Consider the following 19,924-nt stretch of genomic DNA (forward strand, 5'->3'; position numbering starts at 1 on the left):
TTATTATTTAAAATTATTTTTATTTATTCTGTGCCCTAAAAAAATAGAATCCTAATATCTGAACATTAGATCAAAATTTACTCATTAAACTTGCAGAACAACAATCGATGATCGTTGCAAAATTGTGATTAAATGAAATTCACCATAATTTTATCTTTTAATCATAATAATTAACGGAAGTGAAAATTATATTTCTTAAAATATTGTATGCTACGCTACATAATTCAACGTCACATATACTCTTCCCATCAACCTATATTTTAATTTAATTAATGATTATTTAACCAAGGTCAACCTTGTCCTACCACTAATGTTCTTTTGAAATAAAATTAAATAATAGAATCTAGAAATCTAAATAAAACATTCAACATTTCTAGAAACACCACTCAACTTACTTCATGAAATCATAATTACACCAAGCAAATATTTTCCTTTTCCTAAAGTTAAAACTATTTTTAATAAAATAATTATACTTAATATTATTAACTTAGAATTACCATTTAATAATATTATTTTGAATATATATACGACTTAAATCTTTTTTTCTTTAATTAACCCCCGTAAATTTTTCTATACAGGTAAGAAATGTCCCTCATGAACAAGTTCAATATTTATGAATTTAAGTTTCAATAATATGTAGGTATTTATTTCATTTTATATAAATTTATTATAATTTATGTCATTGTTCTTTACTATTAATGTATTAATATGGTGTATTGCTGATAAATCGATTGAGGTATTAATATAATCATTGCAAAAGAATAAAAAAGAAAAAAAATATTTGTCGTGCAATAAGTTCTCTTTTGAAAAAATAGAGTAAATTACAATTTACTTTTCTAACGTTTGTTATAATTATTATAAATACCCATCGTTATTTAAAAATTTAAAAATACATTAAAAAAATTAATGATCGTGTAACAAATATTCTCACATAATAGTTATAGGAGTAACTTTTAGATAATAATTAATTTTAAAGAAGTATTTATAATTTTTTTAAATAATAAAAAATATTATAATTATGATAAATCTCATAAGGGCAACGTCATTATCTAAACTTTTTAAAAAACGAGCAACGAGACTCCATCATTTTCAAAGTTTTGGGCCGTGTTTGTTATTTTTATTTATTTAGGGAGACTTTGTATATACTAATATTTTAGGGGAGTAAAATGCAATTAACCGCTGATCAGCATGTTGTCCTAGACTTGGACATCAACGTATAACCGCGAAAATTCCGTTTGGCAGATGCCGTTTCCCTTTCTCCATCTGGATGAAGTTTCCACTCGCTTTCGGTTTTCCATTCAGCTGTGAGCTCCATGTTTGCTTGAACTACTCGAGAGACCGTTGCCGCCTGTTTTCCTATTTCAACTCAACCCATATAAATATACAAAGGATAACTTACCAGAATCAAACTGAACTTGTCCGTAAACTATCCGATTTAGTTATGTAGTTTGAATCTGGAAAGAAGTATATATTTATTAGGATTCTACTTCGGTTGTAAGCTTATAAATATATGAGCCCAACTCTTGGCTGGAAAAGATATTAGCGAACAGACGTTCTTGTTCAAACTTGAAAACTTCGTAATCTACAGATCGAGAAAACTTGGGCGGGCTGCCAAGTTTTGACTTCAATCATCAGCAGGTGTTTCGCACATACATATATACAGATAAATAGATATTGCGTTTGGAGCAGACTACTTGCGGACTGCAAATCGATGGGGTCGCTGTGTAATGGAACTGATGGTGGTGCTGTATACACAGCCGTGCCGAGGTCGCGCTCCGGCGGCGCTGAGGGAAACGGTGAATACTCAAAATCAGGAAACGGGTTTGCCAAGTTGGCGCCTATGGAGCAGGAGAGCGCTTCGAAGACTAAAAACGTGACTTCCGGATTTGGTTATGTTCTAGAGGACGTGCCACATCTGTCTGACTACATTCCTGATCTTCCTGTATGTCTCTCTCTCTCTCCCCCCTCCCCACCTTCCACACTCCAAGTATCGTTCTTTGTGAGTTTGTATAGTGTTTGAAGTATGCGTAGGAATGTTGTTTATGTTACGTACTCTGTTTCATCTTCTTTCCAATTCCCTGTTCTTGATCCCCTATACGACCACAATTTTGGTAGGAGGTTAGTGTAATGTGGATGCGATTAACTCAATTCTAACAACTTGCATTATGCTTTGAAATTATGGAATCCCAGAACCGTTATGATTAAACTGGCTTTGTTATGTGTCTGGCATATGTGTTTCTGTTGCAAGAAAATTTCCGACTATTGATATGCTACCAATACCTACTAATCAGCGTAATGCAGTCTTCAACTAAAGATCCTTCAGGACGTATCGTTTCTTTAACTTTCTTCTTGTTTTTCTCCGTGACAGACTTATCCCAATCCGTTGCAAGACCATCCTGCATACTCAGTTGTTAGGTAAGTTGCTTCAGTTCATGTCAGTTTTTCTGTAGTTCTTCAGGATATTGTGGTATGAGAATCAGTAGCGAAGACGTTGGCTAATGGAGCTTGATTAATTCTTCTACCAGGCGGTATTTTGTCGATGTGGATGACACAGTTGCACAAAAGGTCAGTCCTGTCTACCAATATTAACTTCTAGAAAATAAAAGTTTTCTTTTCAAATTCCTTTCTACTTGTTCTTGCAAGAACTTTTATTAAGGGGACATGCACCGTTTGTTGTAGTACAAATTTGTAGTTCTTACAATGCTAAATGCTAAAGACTAAACGGGGTTTGAGGAGGAGGTGCCTGGAACTCCTTTCCTAGCATGTATCGAATTGGAGTTAGGGGGGACTGTGAAATGTTTATTTTCAATAAAGAAAACGGCCCCTTAATTTGTTAAGCCCTGGTTTTTCTCTCTGATCTTGCAAACTGTATGGATCTGGCAATTTGCATGCATGTGTGCAGTTTTGTATCATAGTTGGAGTCTGATGTCCCCTTTTCGCCTATAGATTGTTGTTCGCAAGGATAGTCCAAGAGGAGCTCATTTTCGACGTGCTGGTCCTCGCCAAAGAGTAAGTAGACATTTATAGTATGTCTCTGTTTCTGCTCGCAATGGCCTTCATGTATTGGGAATCTAAGAAAGTGCACTTTTCAGGTTTATTATGAGTCTGACGATGTGCGTGCTTGCATTGTCACCTGTGGAGGCTTATGCCCTGGTCTCAATACAGTTATCAGGGAAATAGTATGCGGTCTACATCATATGTACGGCGTAACAAGTGTTGTCGGAATAGATGTAAGTGAATGCATTATCGTGTCTCTATGGTTACATCAAGCTGAGCATTTCATTGTTTTAGACTTATCGCTTTTCTCATGGAGAAAAAGTCGTAATAACTTGTTTATAATTCAAGAATGGGAAATAGCATCTGATTAGGAGGAAAATGATCTTCTGAACACTAAGTTTGCTGCCACATTGCTTGATCAAGTAGCCCAAAAATGTTTAGAACATCGCAACCACTAGAAATGTGAAGAGTTTACATTATAAGACGCTTTTCTGCAACTGAAAACATAAAGGAAGAACGAAAGACGGATAAAATTGAAAATCTAGTTATTGTTTTAGTGATGTACTGATGGAGAGGTATGGAGATATTCATTAATTCAAAAAGTTATAGTTTGTTGAATAAGTTTCTTCAGATTTCCAAAAGTTACTTCCCAAAGTATGTACTGTTGGTTATATTTGTTCTCTATATATGTTCAGAGAAACATAAGTAAATACCTGCTAATTGGCTACATACTTTTTGTAGGGAGGATATCGAGGCTTTTACTCTAGAAACACCATCTCTTTAACACCAAACACTGTCAACGACATTCACAAACGTGGCGGGACGATCCTAGGGACATCTCGAGGTGGGCATAACACTAAAAAGATAGTTGACTGCATTCAAGACCGTGGAATCAATCAGGTACACCTAAATTTATATTGGATATTATTGTCGAGAGTCATAGGATTCAGGTGAGCAACTTGGTGCTAATTTTGCATTGTTGGCTGTCCTTCAGGTCTACATAATAGGAGGAGATGGAACCCAGAAAGGAGCATCAGCAATCTTTGAGGTATTGTTTTGGTTCAACTGAACATGTTTTTCCTCATTATCTACACAAACTTTACAGTGAAATTTTAATTCATCAGTTCTAGTCTTCTTACTGAAGTAATCATGTCGAAAATATTTTATTACTGTCCTACAGGAGATCAGAAGACGCGGGCTTAAGGTTGCAGTTGTTGGAATACCGAAAACAATAGATAATGACATTCCGGTACTTACTCTTTGAGCACAACAACTGCATACATCCGACTGAGATATTGCTTTAATTCCTCCAAACTATGCAATACTAACTAAACCCTCTTATGCCGACTTGTCCTCTGCTGCAGGTGATAGACAAGTCCTTTGGTTTTGATTCGGCTGTTGAGGAAGCCCAGCGTGCCATTAATGCAGCACATGTTGAAGCTACAAGCACCGAGAATGGAATTGGTCTTGTCAAGTTAATGGGGAGATATAGCGGTACATTTTTCTACCATTTTCTGTCAGTATACAAAATACTATTGTAACATGCTTTTCAGAAAACGACATTGTTGTTCGATTCCATGGAGAACTCATTGATGGTTATTCTTATTAGCAATCACTGCTTGTTCATCACACAGTGTGAGTTTTTCGTCAAATTACGTTTGTTTACACTAAGTGCCATGGCGGTGCTGCAGGCTTTATCGCTATGTATGCTACCCTTGCTAGCCGAGATGTCGACTGCTGCCTCATTCCAGAGTCACCTTTCTATCTTGAAGGAGCTGGTGGACTTCTTGAATACATTGAGAAGAGAATTAAAGAAAATGGGCATATGGTGATTGTCATAGCTGAAGGGGCAGGGCAGGAGCTACTTTCTGAGAGTGCGGAACTGCAAAATCAACAAGATGCTTCGGGAAACAAGCTTCTCCAAGACGTTGGACTGTGGATATCACAAAAGATCAAGGTTGGATCACTTTCTTCCCTTTTTTTTGGGCGTTGAGCCTAATGAAAACCATAATTCAGAGATGAAATGGTAAATGGTTGCTTTTGATTTGCAGGATTATTTCTCCAAGGGAAAAAAGATGGCAATTAATCTCAAATACATAGGTTTGTGCTAAGCAAATCCTGCACTTTTGTGACAGATCAATGACCTGAAACTCAAGACAGTTCTCTAACATGATATTGATTCTTTTTTTTCGTTTTTCTCACAGATCCAACATATATGATCCGGGCTATTCCTAGCAATGCGTCCGACAATGTCTACTGCACGCTTCTTGCTCAAAGTGCGGTTCACGGAGCAATGGCTGGATACACATCTTTCACTGTAGGACCTGTAAATGGGAGACATGCGTATATACCCTTCCATGTGAGTAAATCACTACTTCAAAGCTCCCACTTCTCTAAAACATAGAGCAAATACAAATACACTGATTTCTGGGTGAATCTTTGGGAATATTTCATTTCTTGACTAATAATATGTGGAGGCCTTCATCTTTTCTCAAATCCTCTCACCACTTGACCGCGCCATGTTCAACTAGTGTAGCATCATCTTTTTGTTCTTTTTTATTTTTTAAGGAGGACTTGAACCTCTGACTTATCTTTCGCAAGAACAGCCACTATATCATCCCTGTCTTTCTGCTCTTAAAATGCTGTATTGTTACAGATGCTGGTTTTTGAAAGCGTTTCGTTTTCATATATACGTCTCTTGTATTTTCACCAGAAAACAGTGGACCTACGCTCCCACTTCAGTACTTTTGCTGGGAGAATTTTGTTTTAGGAATCATTATGTTTACGTTCTCGTTTCAAAAAACTATGTTTGTTCCATTAGTTCCCTTCTTGATAATGAAATTCAAATTGTGAATGCAGAGAATCACTGAGAGGCAGAACAAGGTTGTGATCACAGATAGAATGTGGGCGAGGCTTCTCTTGTCGACGAACCAGCCCAGTTTCTTCAGTAAGAACGGCGTTATTCAAGCTAGCAACGAGAACGAACCACTCTCAGAACTGTTGGATGATGGCTTTGCATACAGTTCAGTAATGAACAACGATTTTACGTGCTAAACGACAATGCTCTAGTAAAAGTCAGAGATTCGGATACATCTTCAATTAGCTTTCTTAGGAAGTAGTCACACTGCAGCAGTTGCATGTCTAGTAGTGTAAATTTATAGCCACCATTGATATAGCTAAGAGAAGGACTTCACAAAGGTTCTTCAGATTCTTGATGTAATGCAATATTTTGCAACATCAATTCTTAATTCTTTTACCTCATACTGATCAAACTTTCGAGCTGTTTCTGAAAGGAGGCTTCCACAATTGTCGTTCGTTAAGCCTTGGGCCGTTTTTATCGTACTTCAGAAGTGAATTTCCATTACCATATAATAGGGGCAGTGAAATCACGGTTCAAAACGTCTTTACGAAAGTCAGATATTCCCAACAAGGACTGCAGCTTCTGCACTGAGAGAATGAAGTTGCAGTTATATATATAGATATATGGTCTAATGACCATTGCCATAGTGACTGTTCCTGCTGTTGCTGGTTATAGAATGCATCTCTTCATTCACTCAAAAAGTCCATATATAAAACCAAATAATTGATTTCTGGCTAAAAGATTGACTTCTTATTAGATTAAGAGGTTTCATGAGTTGATATTTTTAGTAGAAAAATTTTGTGTAGATTGTTTAAATAGGTAATTAATGATGATGATAATGATTTTGCTTTTTCACGAATTAAAGTTTTGGAGAAAAATGTTCTTTATATTAAAAAAGTATAAGCTATTATCTTAAAACTAGGGATAATTAATTAGTAATATTTTTTGTTGATATCATAACAAAAAAAAACATGCATAATTATTTTATTCATTTTAGTATGTATAAGATCTAACGGGTAAAACTCATACCGGTCCCAATTAATTGAATATATGACAGCTACAAATATTTCTTGAATATGGGGTCCTCTAGAATAATACCCACCCATCGACATGCCTAGAGTGTGTCATTGCCATCCCATAATATATCCATATAAAATGGTGAGCTCTATGTCCTCCAACTTGATCACTATGAATCCATCAGCACATCGGTCAGCAGAATCAGACCTTTATTAGGTTAAGCATTATAGACCCACCACCACCACCACAAACACTACATCATGAGTGAAGTTTAAATCCATCATATTCAAGTAAAGAATTGAACATTTGGCCGTCATATCACCACAATTGGTATAGAAAGTTAGTAGTTCAAAACATTAACAACAATTTTAATGGGTTCGGGTTAGTGAACTTAAAATAGTTAATGGAACACACGTTGGTGTATTTATTTATTTATTTTAAAAGAAAATTAAATTACGTTGTATTTGGATTGAATATGCAATCTACATTATCGATGTGGGGGCTATCTCAAAATTTCGGGAGTTTACACAAATGCCCAATTTGAAGTCGGATATGTACGGACTTATGACAACCATGCGGTCGTTCTTGGATCAATTTTTTCCATGTGAAATTGTACAACTTGAAATATCTATAAATACTAGCCATCCATGTCCCAAGTAATTGTTAACACCCTAAGGACTCTTGCAACCTTCATATTCTTCTTCTTACAACCTTGCTGACTTAAGTATCAGAGGTCTATAACTAGAACCGTCTAGGTGTGGTTTTTTATAATTTCTTGTTTTGCAAGTCAAGTCACAAGCTTCTAAATTGATTTAAACATGTTTAGATTGTTTTCTTATTTAAATCAGAGACCCATATGGATTTTTTAATTTTGAATTCAATCATGCAAATATTCATTCCGCAAATTATTTGTCAAATGATATCTTTTTTAAACCTTTTGCTTTTTAACTTTGAATTTGCACCTAAAAGACTACAATTTTTCGAACTTACCTTTGTGGATATTTTGAATATAATTTTATTGGAAAAATATACGACCCTTTTTCCAAATTTGTCCATTTTTTATGAAAAATAAATTATATATTTTAATTCATTCATACTTTATTATTAAAGAAAAGCACCAATTTTGTGTCTTTTTTTTTGTGGTATGTCAATTTTGTGTCCAATACCAGTATGAGATGTAACAATAAAATAAATAAAATACACAAAAAATAAATATTGTTCAGTATCACTGAAAAATATATATATATAAATGTTAAAATACACAAAAAATAAATATTGTTCATTATTACCGAATATATATATATATATATATATATAAATGTTGGGCGAGGGCTATATACAAATTGTTCAAGGTTTTGCAGCAAATTCAAATTAAGTAAAAGTTCAGGGGCCAGAAGTGAATATCACGTTAATTTAAGAACCAAGGACTATGAAATTCCGAATCTTGAATCTGCAATTTCTTCATATCGACAGAAGTAGACGGTTGGAAGAAGTGGTGAAGGAAAGAGGCGATCGACATGGGAATAAGATTCGTACTAATGGTGAACAAGCAAGGCCAGACCCGTCTAGCACAATACTATGAGTACCTAAACCTTGAGGAACGGCGCACTCTTGAAGGTGAAATTGTGCGCAAATGCCTTGCCCGCACTGAGCAACAGGTCCCCGTCGCTCTCTTCTCGTTGTCCCTCTGTATATATTTGACGTCATTTGGGTTTTATCCGTGTTCTGAATTATTGGGTTCGCTGATTGATTTGCTTCTCTTAGCAAAGTAGGTTGATTGCTGGAAATTTGTGATTTAATGCTTGGTTCTATGGGGTTGAGAAAACGCATTCGGATTATGCTATATGTTTCTTAAATATGTGCGTATAATTTAGATAAGAAATTCTTTTACAAAGAAGTTGATCGAAAAGGTATTTGACAGTACTTGGACGTAATCAAATTGTTAGCTACATCTGATGATGTAACTTAGAGTCTTAGTGCCTGATTGACGCTTGATCCATCTGAGATGCACTTTATGGGCTTCTTGATTGTGTTGAGGGTGATACAAGTAAACCTTATAGCGCAGTTTGCAGCCACTTAATTGGTATTCATAAGACGCTGAAATTTGAACTCATTCATGTCTAAATAGCATTTTTGGGTCTTAATATTGCCTTGTTTATAGAGAGTTCCGAGATGCTTGGTTAAAGTGCGGGCCTTGGTTTTACTTTCTGAAATATGTGCTGTAAGATGTTGGACTTCCTTGCATATTTTCCTCCACTGGAGTCCTTCAGAAAATAATTACCAGGTTCAGTGGCATTTTTGGTTTTGCAAATAAAGTTTGGGTTGATCTGCTTGCAGTAATTTCACTTTACAGCTGCCTGGGAATTAATTAAAAGTGCTCTGCTCATATCGTGAAGGGGTATAAAGTTGTCATCTTCTAATGTTACTTTCAAGTTGCAAACTTACAGTGAATGTGTTCTCTTTAGTCAGTGGAAATGTAGTTAAAATCTAGATCCTGTGTTATTATACGCTAATGGTCTTGCATTTCTTATGCTCATTGGGAACTACACGTCCATCTATATTTACCCTGTTTGCATCTTCCTATTACTTCTGTTTCTTCACTTAGATTGTGGAAAATGTTGACATTTTAAAGAAATAAATATACTCTTCCCTGTCAAATAAACAATATAGTTATTTTTTTTGTACATGCTATATTCAATACTTGCTAGCTTATCTTTTTCCTACTATGCTGAACAGTGTTCATTTGTTGAGCATCGGAACTACAAAGTCGTGTACAGGCGATATGCATCATTATTTTTCCTTGTTGGAGTGGACAATGAAGAAGTAAGTCATACTTCTCTTAATGGAAAATCTCTGACAGCTTATATTTGCTAGATTTTGCAATTCTTTCTTCCATAGTCTGATTGGACAACTCTGCTGTGTAAAAGAACACTGCATGACAAATTTTGGTTCATTAATCCTATATCATGTCTGAAGAGCTCACTGAGTTCTGCTCTTGCAGTAATCTTTTCACTATTTTAGTTCTTAAGACATGTTGCCAAAAAGGAAAACAAACAATAAAATAGGTTCCAACATATTGTACATAAGGTTTAAACTTCATTTGGTGCTAGTTAAAGTTTATCTTATTTCCAGCTTCTTTGGCTGATGGTCAGGAACAAGATTGTGTATGCTGATGCAGCTATATCTCATATTGAGTCAACCATGCAGAAGTAAATCATTGGGCGTGTCTCTGATGGACGACCCTTCATGATATATGTTGCTCGACTTCCTGTTTTTACTTCAGCGAACAGTTAGACTTGCATATTGATGGGACTGTATCTTTTATGCATAAAAAAATTGGAATTTTGCATTTTTCCTAAACTAACTCATTGATCATGAATGAAGGTGTTGCTTGCTTCATCTAGGCCTGATGAAGTGATAGTCCTTCACTATATTGTTCTTAACTCATAAATACTAACAGATATATAGGAAAGAAGAAAAAGAAGTTTCTTGAATATTGTGACTAAGGTTTGCCTTTATAACTGTGGGCTTTGGAAAATCTGGTGTTTTCTTGTTAGTTTGGTGAAGTAACTTATATGTGTTGTTAATAATTGGAAACTGTTCTGTTAATTAATTCTTCCATATTTTGGACGTTTACACAAGTTTACATGTAATTAAAAGTTGCATAATGTATCGGCAGGAAATTCACGTAGTTTCGTACTGAGAGAAGAGTGTTGGAAGTGTTACCATACTGCTGTTACCATATCAAAAGCATGCCCCTCAATCTAAACAAATTCTTTCAGGTACAACAGCAGATGATTTTGATGGTTTAGATCATATGTGTAGAGAGGACATGGTTCGTTCATTGAGGGGCAATGATTGAATATTGCAAACTGAGGAATTTGAACTTTGGTCATGACCAGCATAGAAATAAATACATGAAACAGATTTCAAATTATGTTCAGAGTTTTGAAGGGGAAATTAAGGATTGTTAGAGGCTTATCTACAAATGAATCAAGTTGACTTGGGGAGAGAGCTCTTTCAGTTTATTGGTTGATTAGAGTGCATCATGATATGACCTAAAAATTAGGAGTGGGAATAGTTAGTTGTTGGAACTGAATGAGATGAATTATAGTCTTAATGCAGCTTGTTTTTGGGGTCTTTAGAGCTTATAGTTCTGTGTTAGAATTTGTTGATTGGCTTTCCACCAAAGGTAGAGAAAATTTATGTTACTATTGGAGTAATGAATTGGGAACAATGATCCAGTTGAGATATTAGTGGGTGGATGATCAAGAATAGGACTTGAGAGAGGAGAATTTTCCTCATCGAATTAGCATGTGATGATGATAAAGTTTTTTCTTTAACTTGAAACAAGCACTGGTTAAGAGACAATTATGGAGGTCGATAAGACATCTTTTATGATTAATGGACAACGTTAGTGGAATGAACATATGGGCACTTCTGCAGCACTAGATAAACATAGTTATATGATCTTGTGGAAAACCAAAACCAAGTCATAATAGATTACATTTGTCTGATACTGGGATATCACAGTATAAGATTTTTGGATTAAACACATTTTGTACCTCTGAAGTATGCATGTACTCTCATTCATCCCCGTAAAGTATGCAAGGTAACAAAAACACCACCCGACGAAATAATTCAGCATTGATAGGACAAAAATGCCCTTTACCCTCTAAAATTTTTATTTTACTCCCTAAAGTATGTGTTAATAAAAAATCTCCCCCAAAACTACTTTTAGTGATTTTAAAGTTTTACTCAAATTTTATTTAAAAAATAATGTTTGAAATCTATATTTTGGTATAAGTTATATAATACAAAAAATATTTACAAGCTCAATATATGGTAAATTATTTATGTTAAAAAATACACGTAAATATGTGTAAATCGTGATGTAACTATATACATTATGTGTATAATTTTATAAAAAAAGCATGTTATATAGCTTATATACTTTATATTCAATTACATGTGCACATAATTAAAATATCTCATATCATTACTCCAAAATTATAGAATAGTATAGATTAATTATATGTATAGATTTGCATATTTTACAGTACATGTATATTTTGATATAATATTTTAAAATACAATGACAAGTTTTTTCTAAAAAAAGCTCAATATATATAACAACACAAAGCAAAAATTATGTAATTCTTTTAACAGTTATGTTATAAATATAAGGATTATAGTTTATACAAATTCTATACTAATTATAAAAATCATAAAGTTTCGGTAATATTTATTTTAAATAATTTTTTTATAATAATCTAAATTATGTTTTTGGGGAATTATTGCAATAAGCATATTTTAAGGGGTGTAGATAATAAGGGCATTTCGTCACAAAAAAATTGGTCCATTACTATGAGGGGGTATTTTGTTACTTTTTATAATTTAGGGGAGTACATGCAACTGCATGCATACTTCAGGGGTGCAAAGTGTATTTAACCCTAGATTTTATTTCAATGGATATCAGAATCTCTTCCATTGTTGTATCTCTCACATATCTATACACCTATGTATGGGTGATATTGTAATTGTAATGATAAGAGGAATAACATGATTAGGTCGGATGGCCAAACGCCATATTTGTTTTCTTCTCTCTTCACTTTGTCCAAAATTTGACGTGGTAATACAGCAAGTTTTTATCTTGCTTCGACTTTGCTTCTATATTTTAATAGCAAAATGTTGATTCTGTGCATAATATTCTTGTTTACACTTTAATTATAACGATTGTGGCTTTTTCCATATTAAATTGCAAAATGTGTCATTTTTTGTCGTTTTCGTCTCATTATGGATCTTCAACCATCAAATGGAGTATACAAGGTTTACTCAAAGCCCTTATATACAATTTTAATGTTGATAAAAATTCATCTAGCTTGGAAAAGTGTCCCTTTGCTCAACTTATTTTTTTTTACTTATGTTTAGGTGATGACTGAATTATTGAGGCAGGATAATATAACTTGATAGAAGATTGGGATTATTTGTCCAATATTTTGAGTTTAATAGCAAGAATGTGATGTTGAGTTCACATAAAAAATTTGCATCTACTCTATGAGCATTGATTTTGATTAAAGTACTCATGTGGTTGAAATAGCCAAAGATGAATTGAACTGAAACCTCATTCTAATTATTGACAATGTGGGTTATCAGAAGTTCTGCTACTTGTTGGATTTGAAAGTTATTTTTTCAGTAGAATTTGTCACCAATAGACATAGTTTATTCACTTGAAACTACAAGTATTTGAGGGCCTTGTAATTAATTTATCACTTGCACAAGGAGTTAATTCTCAGAATATTGCATTGTTTCGGGTTCAGTCAATATAGTTGTGGTCTGACAACATGCTGCTCCTAATGCTTGGTAGCCTTTTAGTGGATGTACTATTAGATGGAAAGCTGCTGGTTCTTTTTTCTCCCCGTCAGTTCATGAAAATTAGTTTCCTTCTAATCATAAATCTTGTAGTTATTGCTTGATTAAATTCTTGGGTTTCTGTTGGCCGTTGTTGCAGAATGAGCTTGCCATCTTGGAATTTATACACCTGCTAGTTGAAACTATGGATCGTCATTTTGGCAATGTGGTAAGTCACTGATCAGAGAACAGTCAAATGGAACCTTGTTGTCTCCACATTTCAAAGTTTTCTGTTTTCTGATTCTGCAGTGTGAGCTGGACATCATGTTTCATTTGGAGAAAGCACACTTCATGCTGGAGGAAATGGTCATGAATGGTTGTATTGTTGAGACCAGCAAGTCCAACATCCTCTCTCCAATACAGCTGATGGACAAAGCATCATAGGATGTAAAATTTGATGAATTCAGAAGTTCTGGACATTGGTTTGTGGGTTGTATTTGTATCATGTATCTCTGTAAGTTCTTTGGTTTCAGCAAAGCAGGATATTTGTCTTGTTATGATGAAGCTGTATTCTTGTCTATGCTGTTATTTAGTGTAGAAGCATAATCATTAAGAAATGAAGGGGGCCTCAACGTGGTAGAATAACTTTTTCTCAGATGTATGGTCTTGGTTACTTACAGGTTGAACTTCAAAAATGGTCAATAGTACGTCAATATTTCGTTTCTTTGCACATAATTCTCCTGGCTTTATGGATCTTTGTACAAATCCATCATTCAATACCTCTACTCATTTCAGTTGCTGTATATTGCAAGTGAAGCCAACTTGGCTGGAGCCTACAGGCAGCTTCTGGCCGTTTGGTTTTGTTTCATTTTTATTTTCAGTTTCCAGCATTTGCGTACTCTGCCTATTCTGTGTGGGACATTCAAAAGATTAATGACTGCATGGTACATACAACCACATTGAACATTATTCACTGTATCAAGAATCAGGCAGTTTTAAGCCTTTCCCCAGCTCTCTGCTTCAGAGTCTTTGAGGAGTAACACAGTGGCTGAAGCCCGTAGCGAAGGATCCCAGCTACTACACCAGCATCCATGTATATATATTTACGAATGCCTAAATTTTACTAAGCTAACAACATTGTCTCATTGCATAAAACAATAAACAATCATGTGTTTTAAGGAAGTGGAGCATCAGATAGCTGCCGGCCAGCCGCCTTTCCTAGGATCACTGACAGCAGTTAGTATTCCATGGAACACATTCTCATTTTTCACTTTTCGGCCCAAATACTCCACTCTGTTTGTAAGATTTTGGACAACAAGCTGACATATTGCACCCCCTGCTTTTGCCCGCAGTTGATGGCCCCTTTCTCTCAAGAATTGCTTTCTCTCTTCAGAAAGTTCGATGTGTTCTCCATCGACTACTGTCCAGTTTTCGTACGAGACGACGTTTGGTATTAACTGCACAGTGTTGGAAAGAATAAGATTGTTTTTGGGTCCCATAATGGCAGTCAAGAGAGGGTATTAACTTATCAAATTAGTGTACCCGGTGGTAGATTCTTGCATTCTGAACAGCTGCTAAAGGCTCCATGCCCAAGATAAAATGGTTTATAAATACCTGGACCACTGCAGGAATAATGTTTAGACCACCACTGCCGCCGATAACCCCAGCTAACTGATTGTCCTGTAAATGGTACAAATGTCGTGTAATCATCCATAAGCTGAAGTTGTTTATGATGTAGTCTTGTTGTAAATAAAGAAGGTCAAAAGTTTTAGGAAAATGACGGTTAAACCAAATCAATCACATGACAAGTACATCACTCTTGTTAAACTGTTTACCAATCAGTAAGTGAGTGTAACTAATGTGCCATATGATCGGCTTGGCTTTCACGAACTTGGTGAGAACTAGAATTTTCCCTGTTGGGAAAAGTCAATGCAACCATACCTTGAGGACAATTATAGGGTTCATGGAAGATAAGGGTCTCTTGTTTGGCCTAATAAAATTAGGCGGAGCTGGAGGGAGCTTGTCCGGGGATATATCAGTTGGTATGGAGAAATCATCCATTTCATTATTGAGAATGATACCGGTGGAAGGGGAGAGCACCCCACCTCCGAAAGCATAGTTCACTGTCGTTGTCATTGATACAGCATTTCGATCTGAATCTACAACACAAAAGTGGCTAGTTCCGTGATCTCTAAGTTGACTCCATCTGAAAGGAAAAACTATATGCTTAAGAATCATTTTAGAGAAATAATCAGATAGTGAGGTTGGATGGACAAACCTAGGCATATAATATTCAGGAGGGAATGTGGTGTTGTCGAATATCCTTTCTCGAATCCTCTTAGCAAAAGAAGGGGAAAGCATCTCGGACACAGTTTGAGTGACATCAACAAAACGAGGATCTCCAAGGTTCATCCGAACAGCAAACATGTGTTTCAGCGCTTCAATCAGACGATGCAAGCCTAAAGGACCTGCAGCAGCATCTCGACTTCCATAACTATCTAAGATATTCAGGACCTGTGCAGAGTAATTTGGATCAATTACAATTCTTGCTCTTTGCAGTTGAGTTGAGTTAAAATCTAACAAAATAGACGACGCACCAGAGCAAGCCCAACTGTTCCACTAGAAGGAGGCGGCATTCCTAATATTTTATACCCCATTGCATCTACAACGACTGCATCTGCGACATTTACTCTGTAGTTCCTTAGATCCTCCATCGACAATATTCCACCTGCTTTTTTCACATCTTCTATCAGTTTTTCACCAACTGTTCCGTTATAAAAGGCTTCCGGTCCCTGTTCTGCTACTGCCTCTAAGCTTTTCCCAAGCTCCACATTGTAGCATGTATCACCAGTTTTTAACAGTTTCCCATTTGGGGCATAGACTTGACGTAGGCCAGGGTCAGCCATTATCTTTTTTGCATTTTCAGCAATACTTGCTCCAAGGTAGGCACGCACTGTGAACCCGTCTTTTGCAAGTTTAATGGCAGGTTCAAACAAAGTCCTCCAACGCATACGCCCGTATTTCAACCAAGCTGTATGAAGCCCGGCTAACTCACCGGGAACACCCATCGACAGAGCACCCTGATACTTGGCTCCCGCATTCTTTTCATACATGTTCTACACAACAATATATACACATAGCATCAGTCTGCAATCTGTTATTTCATCCGTTGTAAGAAGCTTTGCAAATTGAAATTTTACACAAACAAAAACTAAATTTGCTGTGTCTCCTCAGTATGTATGTTATATACTGAGTCGATGTCCTTCACAACTTGAACTTGATTAAGGAGCAGCAAATAGTTTCGACCAAACTACTCTAGTCCAGCCAATTGATTATTCTTGATTTCTTGTGGAATTTAATCACATGGCAGAGTTTGAGGAGACAGGCAAAAAACAGTGAACCTGGGAAGCAGCTGCTGGAGCAGTTTCCCTCATATCAATAGCAAGAGCACCTGGGGTTGCTGAAGATCGAATGACCATAAATGCCCCACCTCCAATTCCACTTGACATCGGACCAACAACCCCAAGGCACAGTGCTGTTGCAACAGCGGCATCAACAGCATGCCCGCCTTTTTCGAGTACAGTCACGCCAATTTCAGAGCAACGGCCATCATCAGCAGCAACAACTGCTTGCTCCGACTCAACAACATCACTATTACTAACTGGAAATCTGCCTCTGGACTTCTGATCATTTCTTCCCTCCAAGAAGTTCAAGTCCCCTCTTAGAGCAAGGCCTGGAACAACTCAAACACTGAGCTTAAGAATTAAGGTGCCAATCTGATCCGTAACGTGCATGATCATGTTATCCACACATCTAGTTAGATTTATCATTTATTTTTCTTATGATTTGACTGAATTAAATTCCAATTCACCCACATAGACAATTGCTGCTTGCTAAACATAATCCTCTTTCGAATTGAGATATGCATGTTAAGACCAAAGACATAATCCTCTTTTCATTAAACTGACCATTATGGTGATATCGCTACACATACACATAATCAAGATTCACATTGATTCCTGTATCACTGAAAACAACTTCCCTGGGATTGATGAAGTTAATCTTTCCAGTGCCAAGAAATAATATATTGTTTAATGTTTTCTCTCCTAAAATTGATTTGACTTTCTTGATATCAGGGATAGATTAAAATCTGCAGGCAGAAAGATGGATGATCTCTAGTTAGTAGGTAAAATTCTTGAGCCCATATGGTAAAAATCCATAAAATTTAATTTTGTTCCAAAAAATGGCAGAATTTACACTTCGTTCTTTAATCCGAAGAACCTTGTCCCTCACTGTCTGAAACCCATCAACACATCCATAATGTAGATCTTTCTCCTTTCTTTTTCCTCTCCTTTTTTGTCCCTTTTGGTGAACCAGCAGAAATCCAAGAAACCTCGAATTTCAGAAAAGATCAAGAAAAAGACAAAATAAAAAAGAACAAGTAAGACTCACAAGATATGGCTACAAGTGCAAGAAATAGCAACCACAAAGCTCTGCTCCACCTTCTCTTTCTGCTGGAATTCCCATCACTTCCCAGCAGTGAAGCTTCATATCCCTCTTGCCCCATAAATCGCGACAAACCAGAACACTTCTCTCTCTCTCTCTCTCTCACACACACACACACACGCACACGGATAAAGACACACACTAAAGAGTGGGTGTCTGCATACGGTATACGTATGTCACTGTTCTTGAGAATTTTTCTTTCTGAATTGCAGGCTGCAGGCTTCTGTCACACACAATAATAATAATATCATCAGTCACAGTGATAAGGTGCATTTTGTATGAGGAATGTATATTGAGGATTAGTTGTCAGGGTGTGCGGGATCTTCGCTGCGGGAAAAAAGAGGAAGGAATCTTTCTCCAAAATTGTTTGATTGACATTACAAAATATCTGAGCTCACCTGAATCTGCACCACTCTCTCACTCTCTGCCCTGCACTTACTGTATACAAATTAGTCAATAACATAAAATATAGGGAGAATTACACTTTTCTTCTCTAAATTTAATGTAATTACAAATAAGTCTTTTATAGTATGAAAAATCACATTTAGTATTTTTTATATTAACAAAAAAAAATTGAATAAAAATTAATATTTAGTCTCGATTGACTTATTATTAATTTATTACAAATCAAATAAATAATTTTATGATCAAGTTACCCTCATACGTTTTCATGCATTAATGAATGTAACTAAGTATATTTTCACTGTTATAAGGATAATTTAGTCGAAAAAAATTATTTAACATGCAATAAACCAGTAATAAGTTAATCTTGGTTAAACATAAATATTCGTTCAGTTTTTTTTTTTTTTTTGTTAATATCAGCAAATTCAGTGAATTTTGAGTAACGAATAGATTTATTTGTTAAAAAAAAATAAACCTAAAAATTGCTAGATATAAACTATAAAAAATTTATGCGTATTTACACCACCTAAAGAAAGGAGAGTGTAATTATTCCTATTATATATTTGGCTTTTGGTTTTCTACAAGAGAAAAAAAGGAATTTAGTGAAAAATACTTTTGGCTTTTGGCTTTTGGCCTACCACGTTAACCATATGTTCTTTTAAAAAATTTCAATTTTGGCCCAGGATTATATAATTAATTATAAAATAATTAAATATGAGAGAATTCATTTTAGTATAATTAATTTTATAAAAAATAATTATAATATTTCTGTTCAAAATTTAATTAGTTATATAAATATATTTATTAATTCATAATTACTATTTTTTTTGAGTTATTTTATAATACAATATCATCACCAGTAGTTCCTGTCTTTTATAAGATATGCTTTTACTATATTGTTTGTTATTATTATTCAAAATATCATTATTGTTAATTTTTAGTCTAATTATTGAGATTAGTACGCGAGTGTTTTTTTTCTAAAGAATTGATGATCTGATGTGGATTATGGCTTTTTGAAAATTACTCAAAAGTTGTTCCAAATAATGGGTTCTTGAACTTAAGAGCTCTTTTCTTAAGCAGTTGATTTATTTTATTTTATTTTTATTTTGTAGATCATTATGTTATTCTTTTTTTCTGAATGAAATTCGGTATTTTCTCTGGGTTTCTTGCAGAATTACTGATCGTACTTCTTTAACATTCTCTTTGCAATTTGTTTATTAAATTGTTGAGCTTATTGTCCTTCTTTTTATGTACATTATTCACTGTTTTTGTAACATAAAATATTACTGTTCTAATTTGCACCAACAAAAAATACAAAGGTTTGATTTGCTTTTATATATCGGTATTATTAATCAAAACTCGCATACGAGCAGAATACTAAAACTTATAGGCAATTTGGCAAGAAGATAGCATCCAAGATTATTCACAGTGGTGGAAACTATTTCGACTCTATTATGTATTTATTTATTTGTGAGTAGAATGTTAAGAGAGGAAAAACAGAAGTTTGTGAGGGAAAAAAAAAATGTGAAGCAGTGGGTTGAGACAATTAAATAAGTTGCAATTATGTGGGGTTACTAAAATTAATTGAAATTTCTATTCTACCTAACTTTTTTTTTTTTTAAAGAAAGGAATAAATAAAAGAGTACAACAAAAGAATTTATTTAATGCATGGTTAAAGTCACCTGCGTAGTATATTAGTAGCAGACGTCGTCATTAACTCACCTTACTTATAGCTGAAGAGCCCAATTAATCATAAGTCTCATATACTAAAGGTCTACAATTTTTTTTGTA

General features: G+C 34.9%; 3 protein-coding genes across 4 annotated transcripts; 2 read left to right on the forward strand and 1 right to left on the reverse strand.

Annotated features, from left to right (window-relative positions):
- The first annotated feature begins 1,269 nt into the window (after positions 1 to 1,269).
- Positions 1,270 to 6,258, forward strand: LOC105173571 (ATP-dependent 6-phosphofructokinase 6). Its single transcript, XM_011095361.3, has 13 exons — positions 1,270 to 1,942; positions 2,369 to 2,415; positions 2,526 to 2,565; positions 2,947 to 3,009; positions 3,093 to 3,230; positions 3,739 to 3,897; positions 3,992 to 4,045; positions 4,178 to 4,246; positions 4,362 to 4,491; positions 4,689 to 4,954; positions 5,049 to 5,097; positions 5,202 to 5,356; positions 5,857 to 6,258. Exons 1-13 carry the CDS (start codon positions 1,712 to 1,714, stop codon positions 6,049 to 6,051), a joined length of 1,596 nt encoding a protein of 531 aa, XP_011093663.1. The 5' UTR covers positions 1,270 to 1,711; the 3' UTR covers positions 6,052 to 6,258.
- Positions 6,259 to 8,307: 2,049 nt separating this feature from the next.
- LOC105173572 (SNARE-like superfamily protein) lies at positions 8,308 to 13,960 on the forward strand. Its single transcript, XM_011095362.3, has 4 exons — positions 8,308 to 8,532; positions 9,611 to 9,697; positions 13,386 to 13,454; positions 13,535 to 13,960. The coding sequence occupies exons 1-4, from the start codon at positions 8,392 to 8,394 to the stop codon at positions 13,667 to 13,669; spliced, it is 432 nt and encodes a 143-aa protein (XP_011093664.1). The 5' UTR covers positions 8,308 to 8,391; the 3' UTR covers positions 13,670 to 13,960.
- Positions 13,961 to 14,155: 195 nt separating this feature from the next.
- LOC105173574 (glutathione hydrolase 3) lies at positions 14,156 to 18,201 on the reverse strand. Of its 2 annotated transcripts, XM_011095364.3 has the most exons (8): positions 18,130 to 18,201; positions 17,678 to 17,954; positions 16,627 to 16,958; positions 15,823 to 16,341; positions 15,504 to 15,739; positions 15,167 to 15,431; positions 14,768 to 14,905; positions 14,156 to 14,682 (listed from the first exon to the last, which is right to left on the reverse strand). In XM_011095364.3, exons 2-8 carry the CDS (start codon positions 17,790 to 17,792, stop codon positions 14,416 to 14,418), a joined length of 1,872 nt encoding a protein of 623 aa, XP_011093666.2. In that variant the 5' UTR covers positions 17,793 to 17,954; positions 18,130 to 18,201; the 3' UTR covers positions 14,156 to 14,415. The 2 variants fall into 2 exon arrangements, with proteins under 2 accessions (XP_011093666.2, XP_011093665.2); XM_011095363.3 differs by lacking the exon at positions 18,130 to 18,201 and having other exon boundaries at positions 17,678 to 18,118.
- Between the last annotated feature and the right edge of the window lie 1,723 nt (positions 18,202 to 19,924).

This window comes from Sesamum indicum, linkage group LG11, assembly GCF_026168435.1.
Source record: "Sesamum indicum cultivar Baizhima isolate 11 linkage group LG11, ASM2616843v1, whole genome shotgun sequence".
NCBI classification, from domain to species: Eukaryota; Viridiplantae; Streptophyta; class Magnoliopsida; order Lamiales; family Pedaliaceae; genus Sesamum; species Sesamum indicum.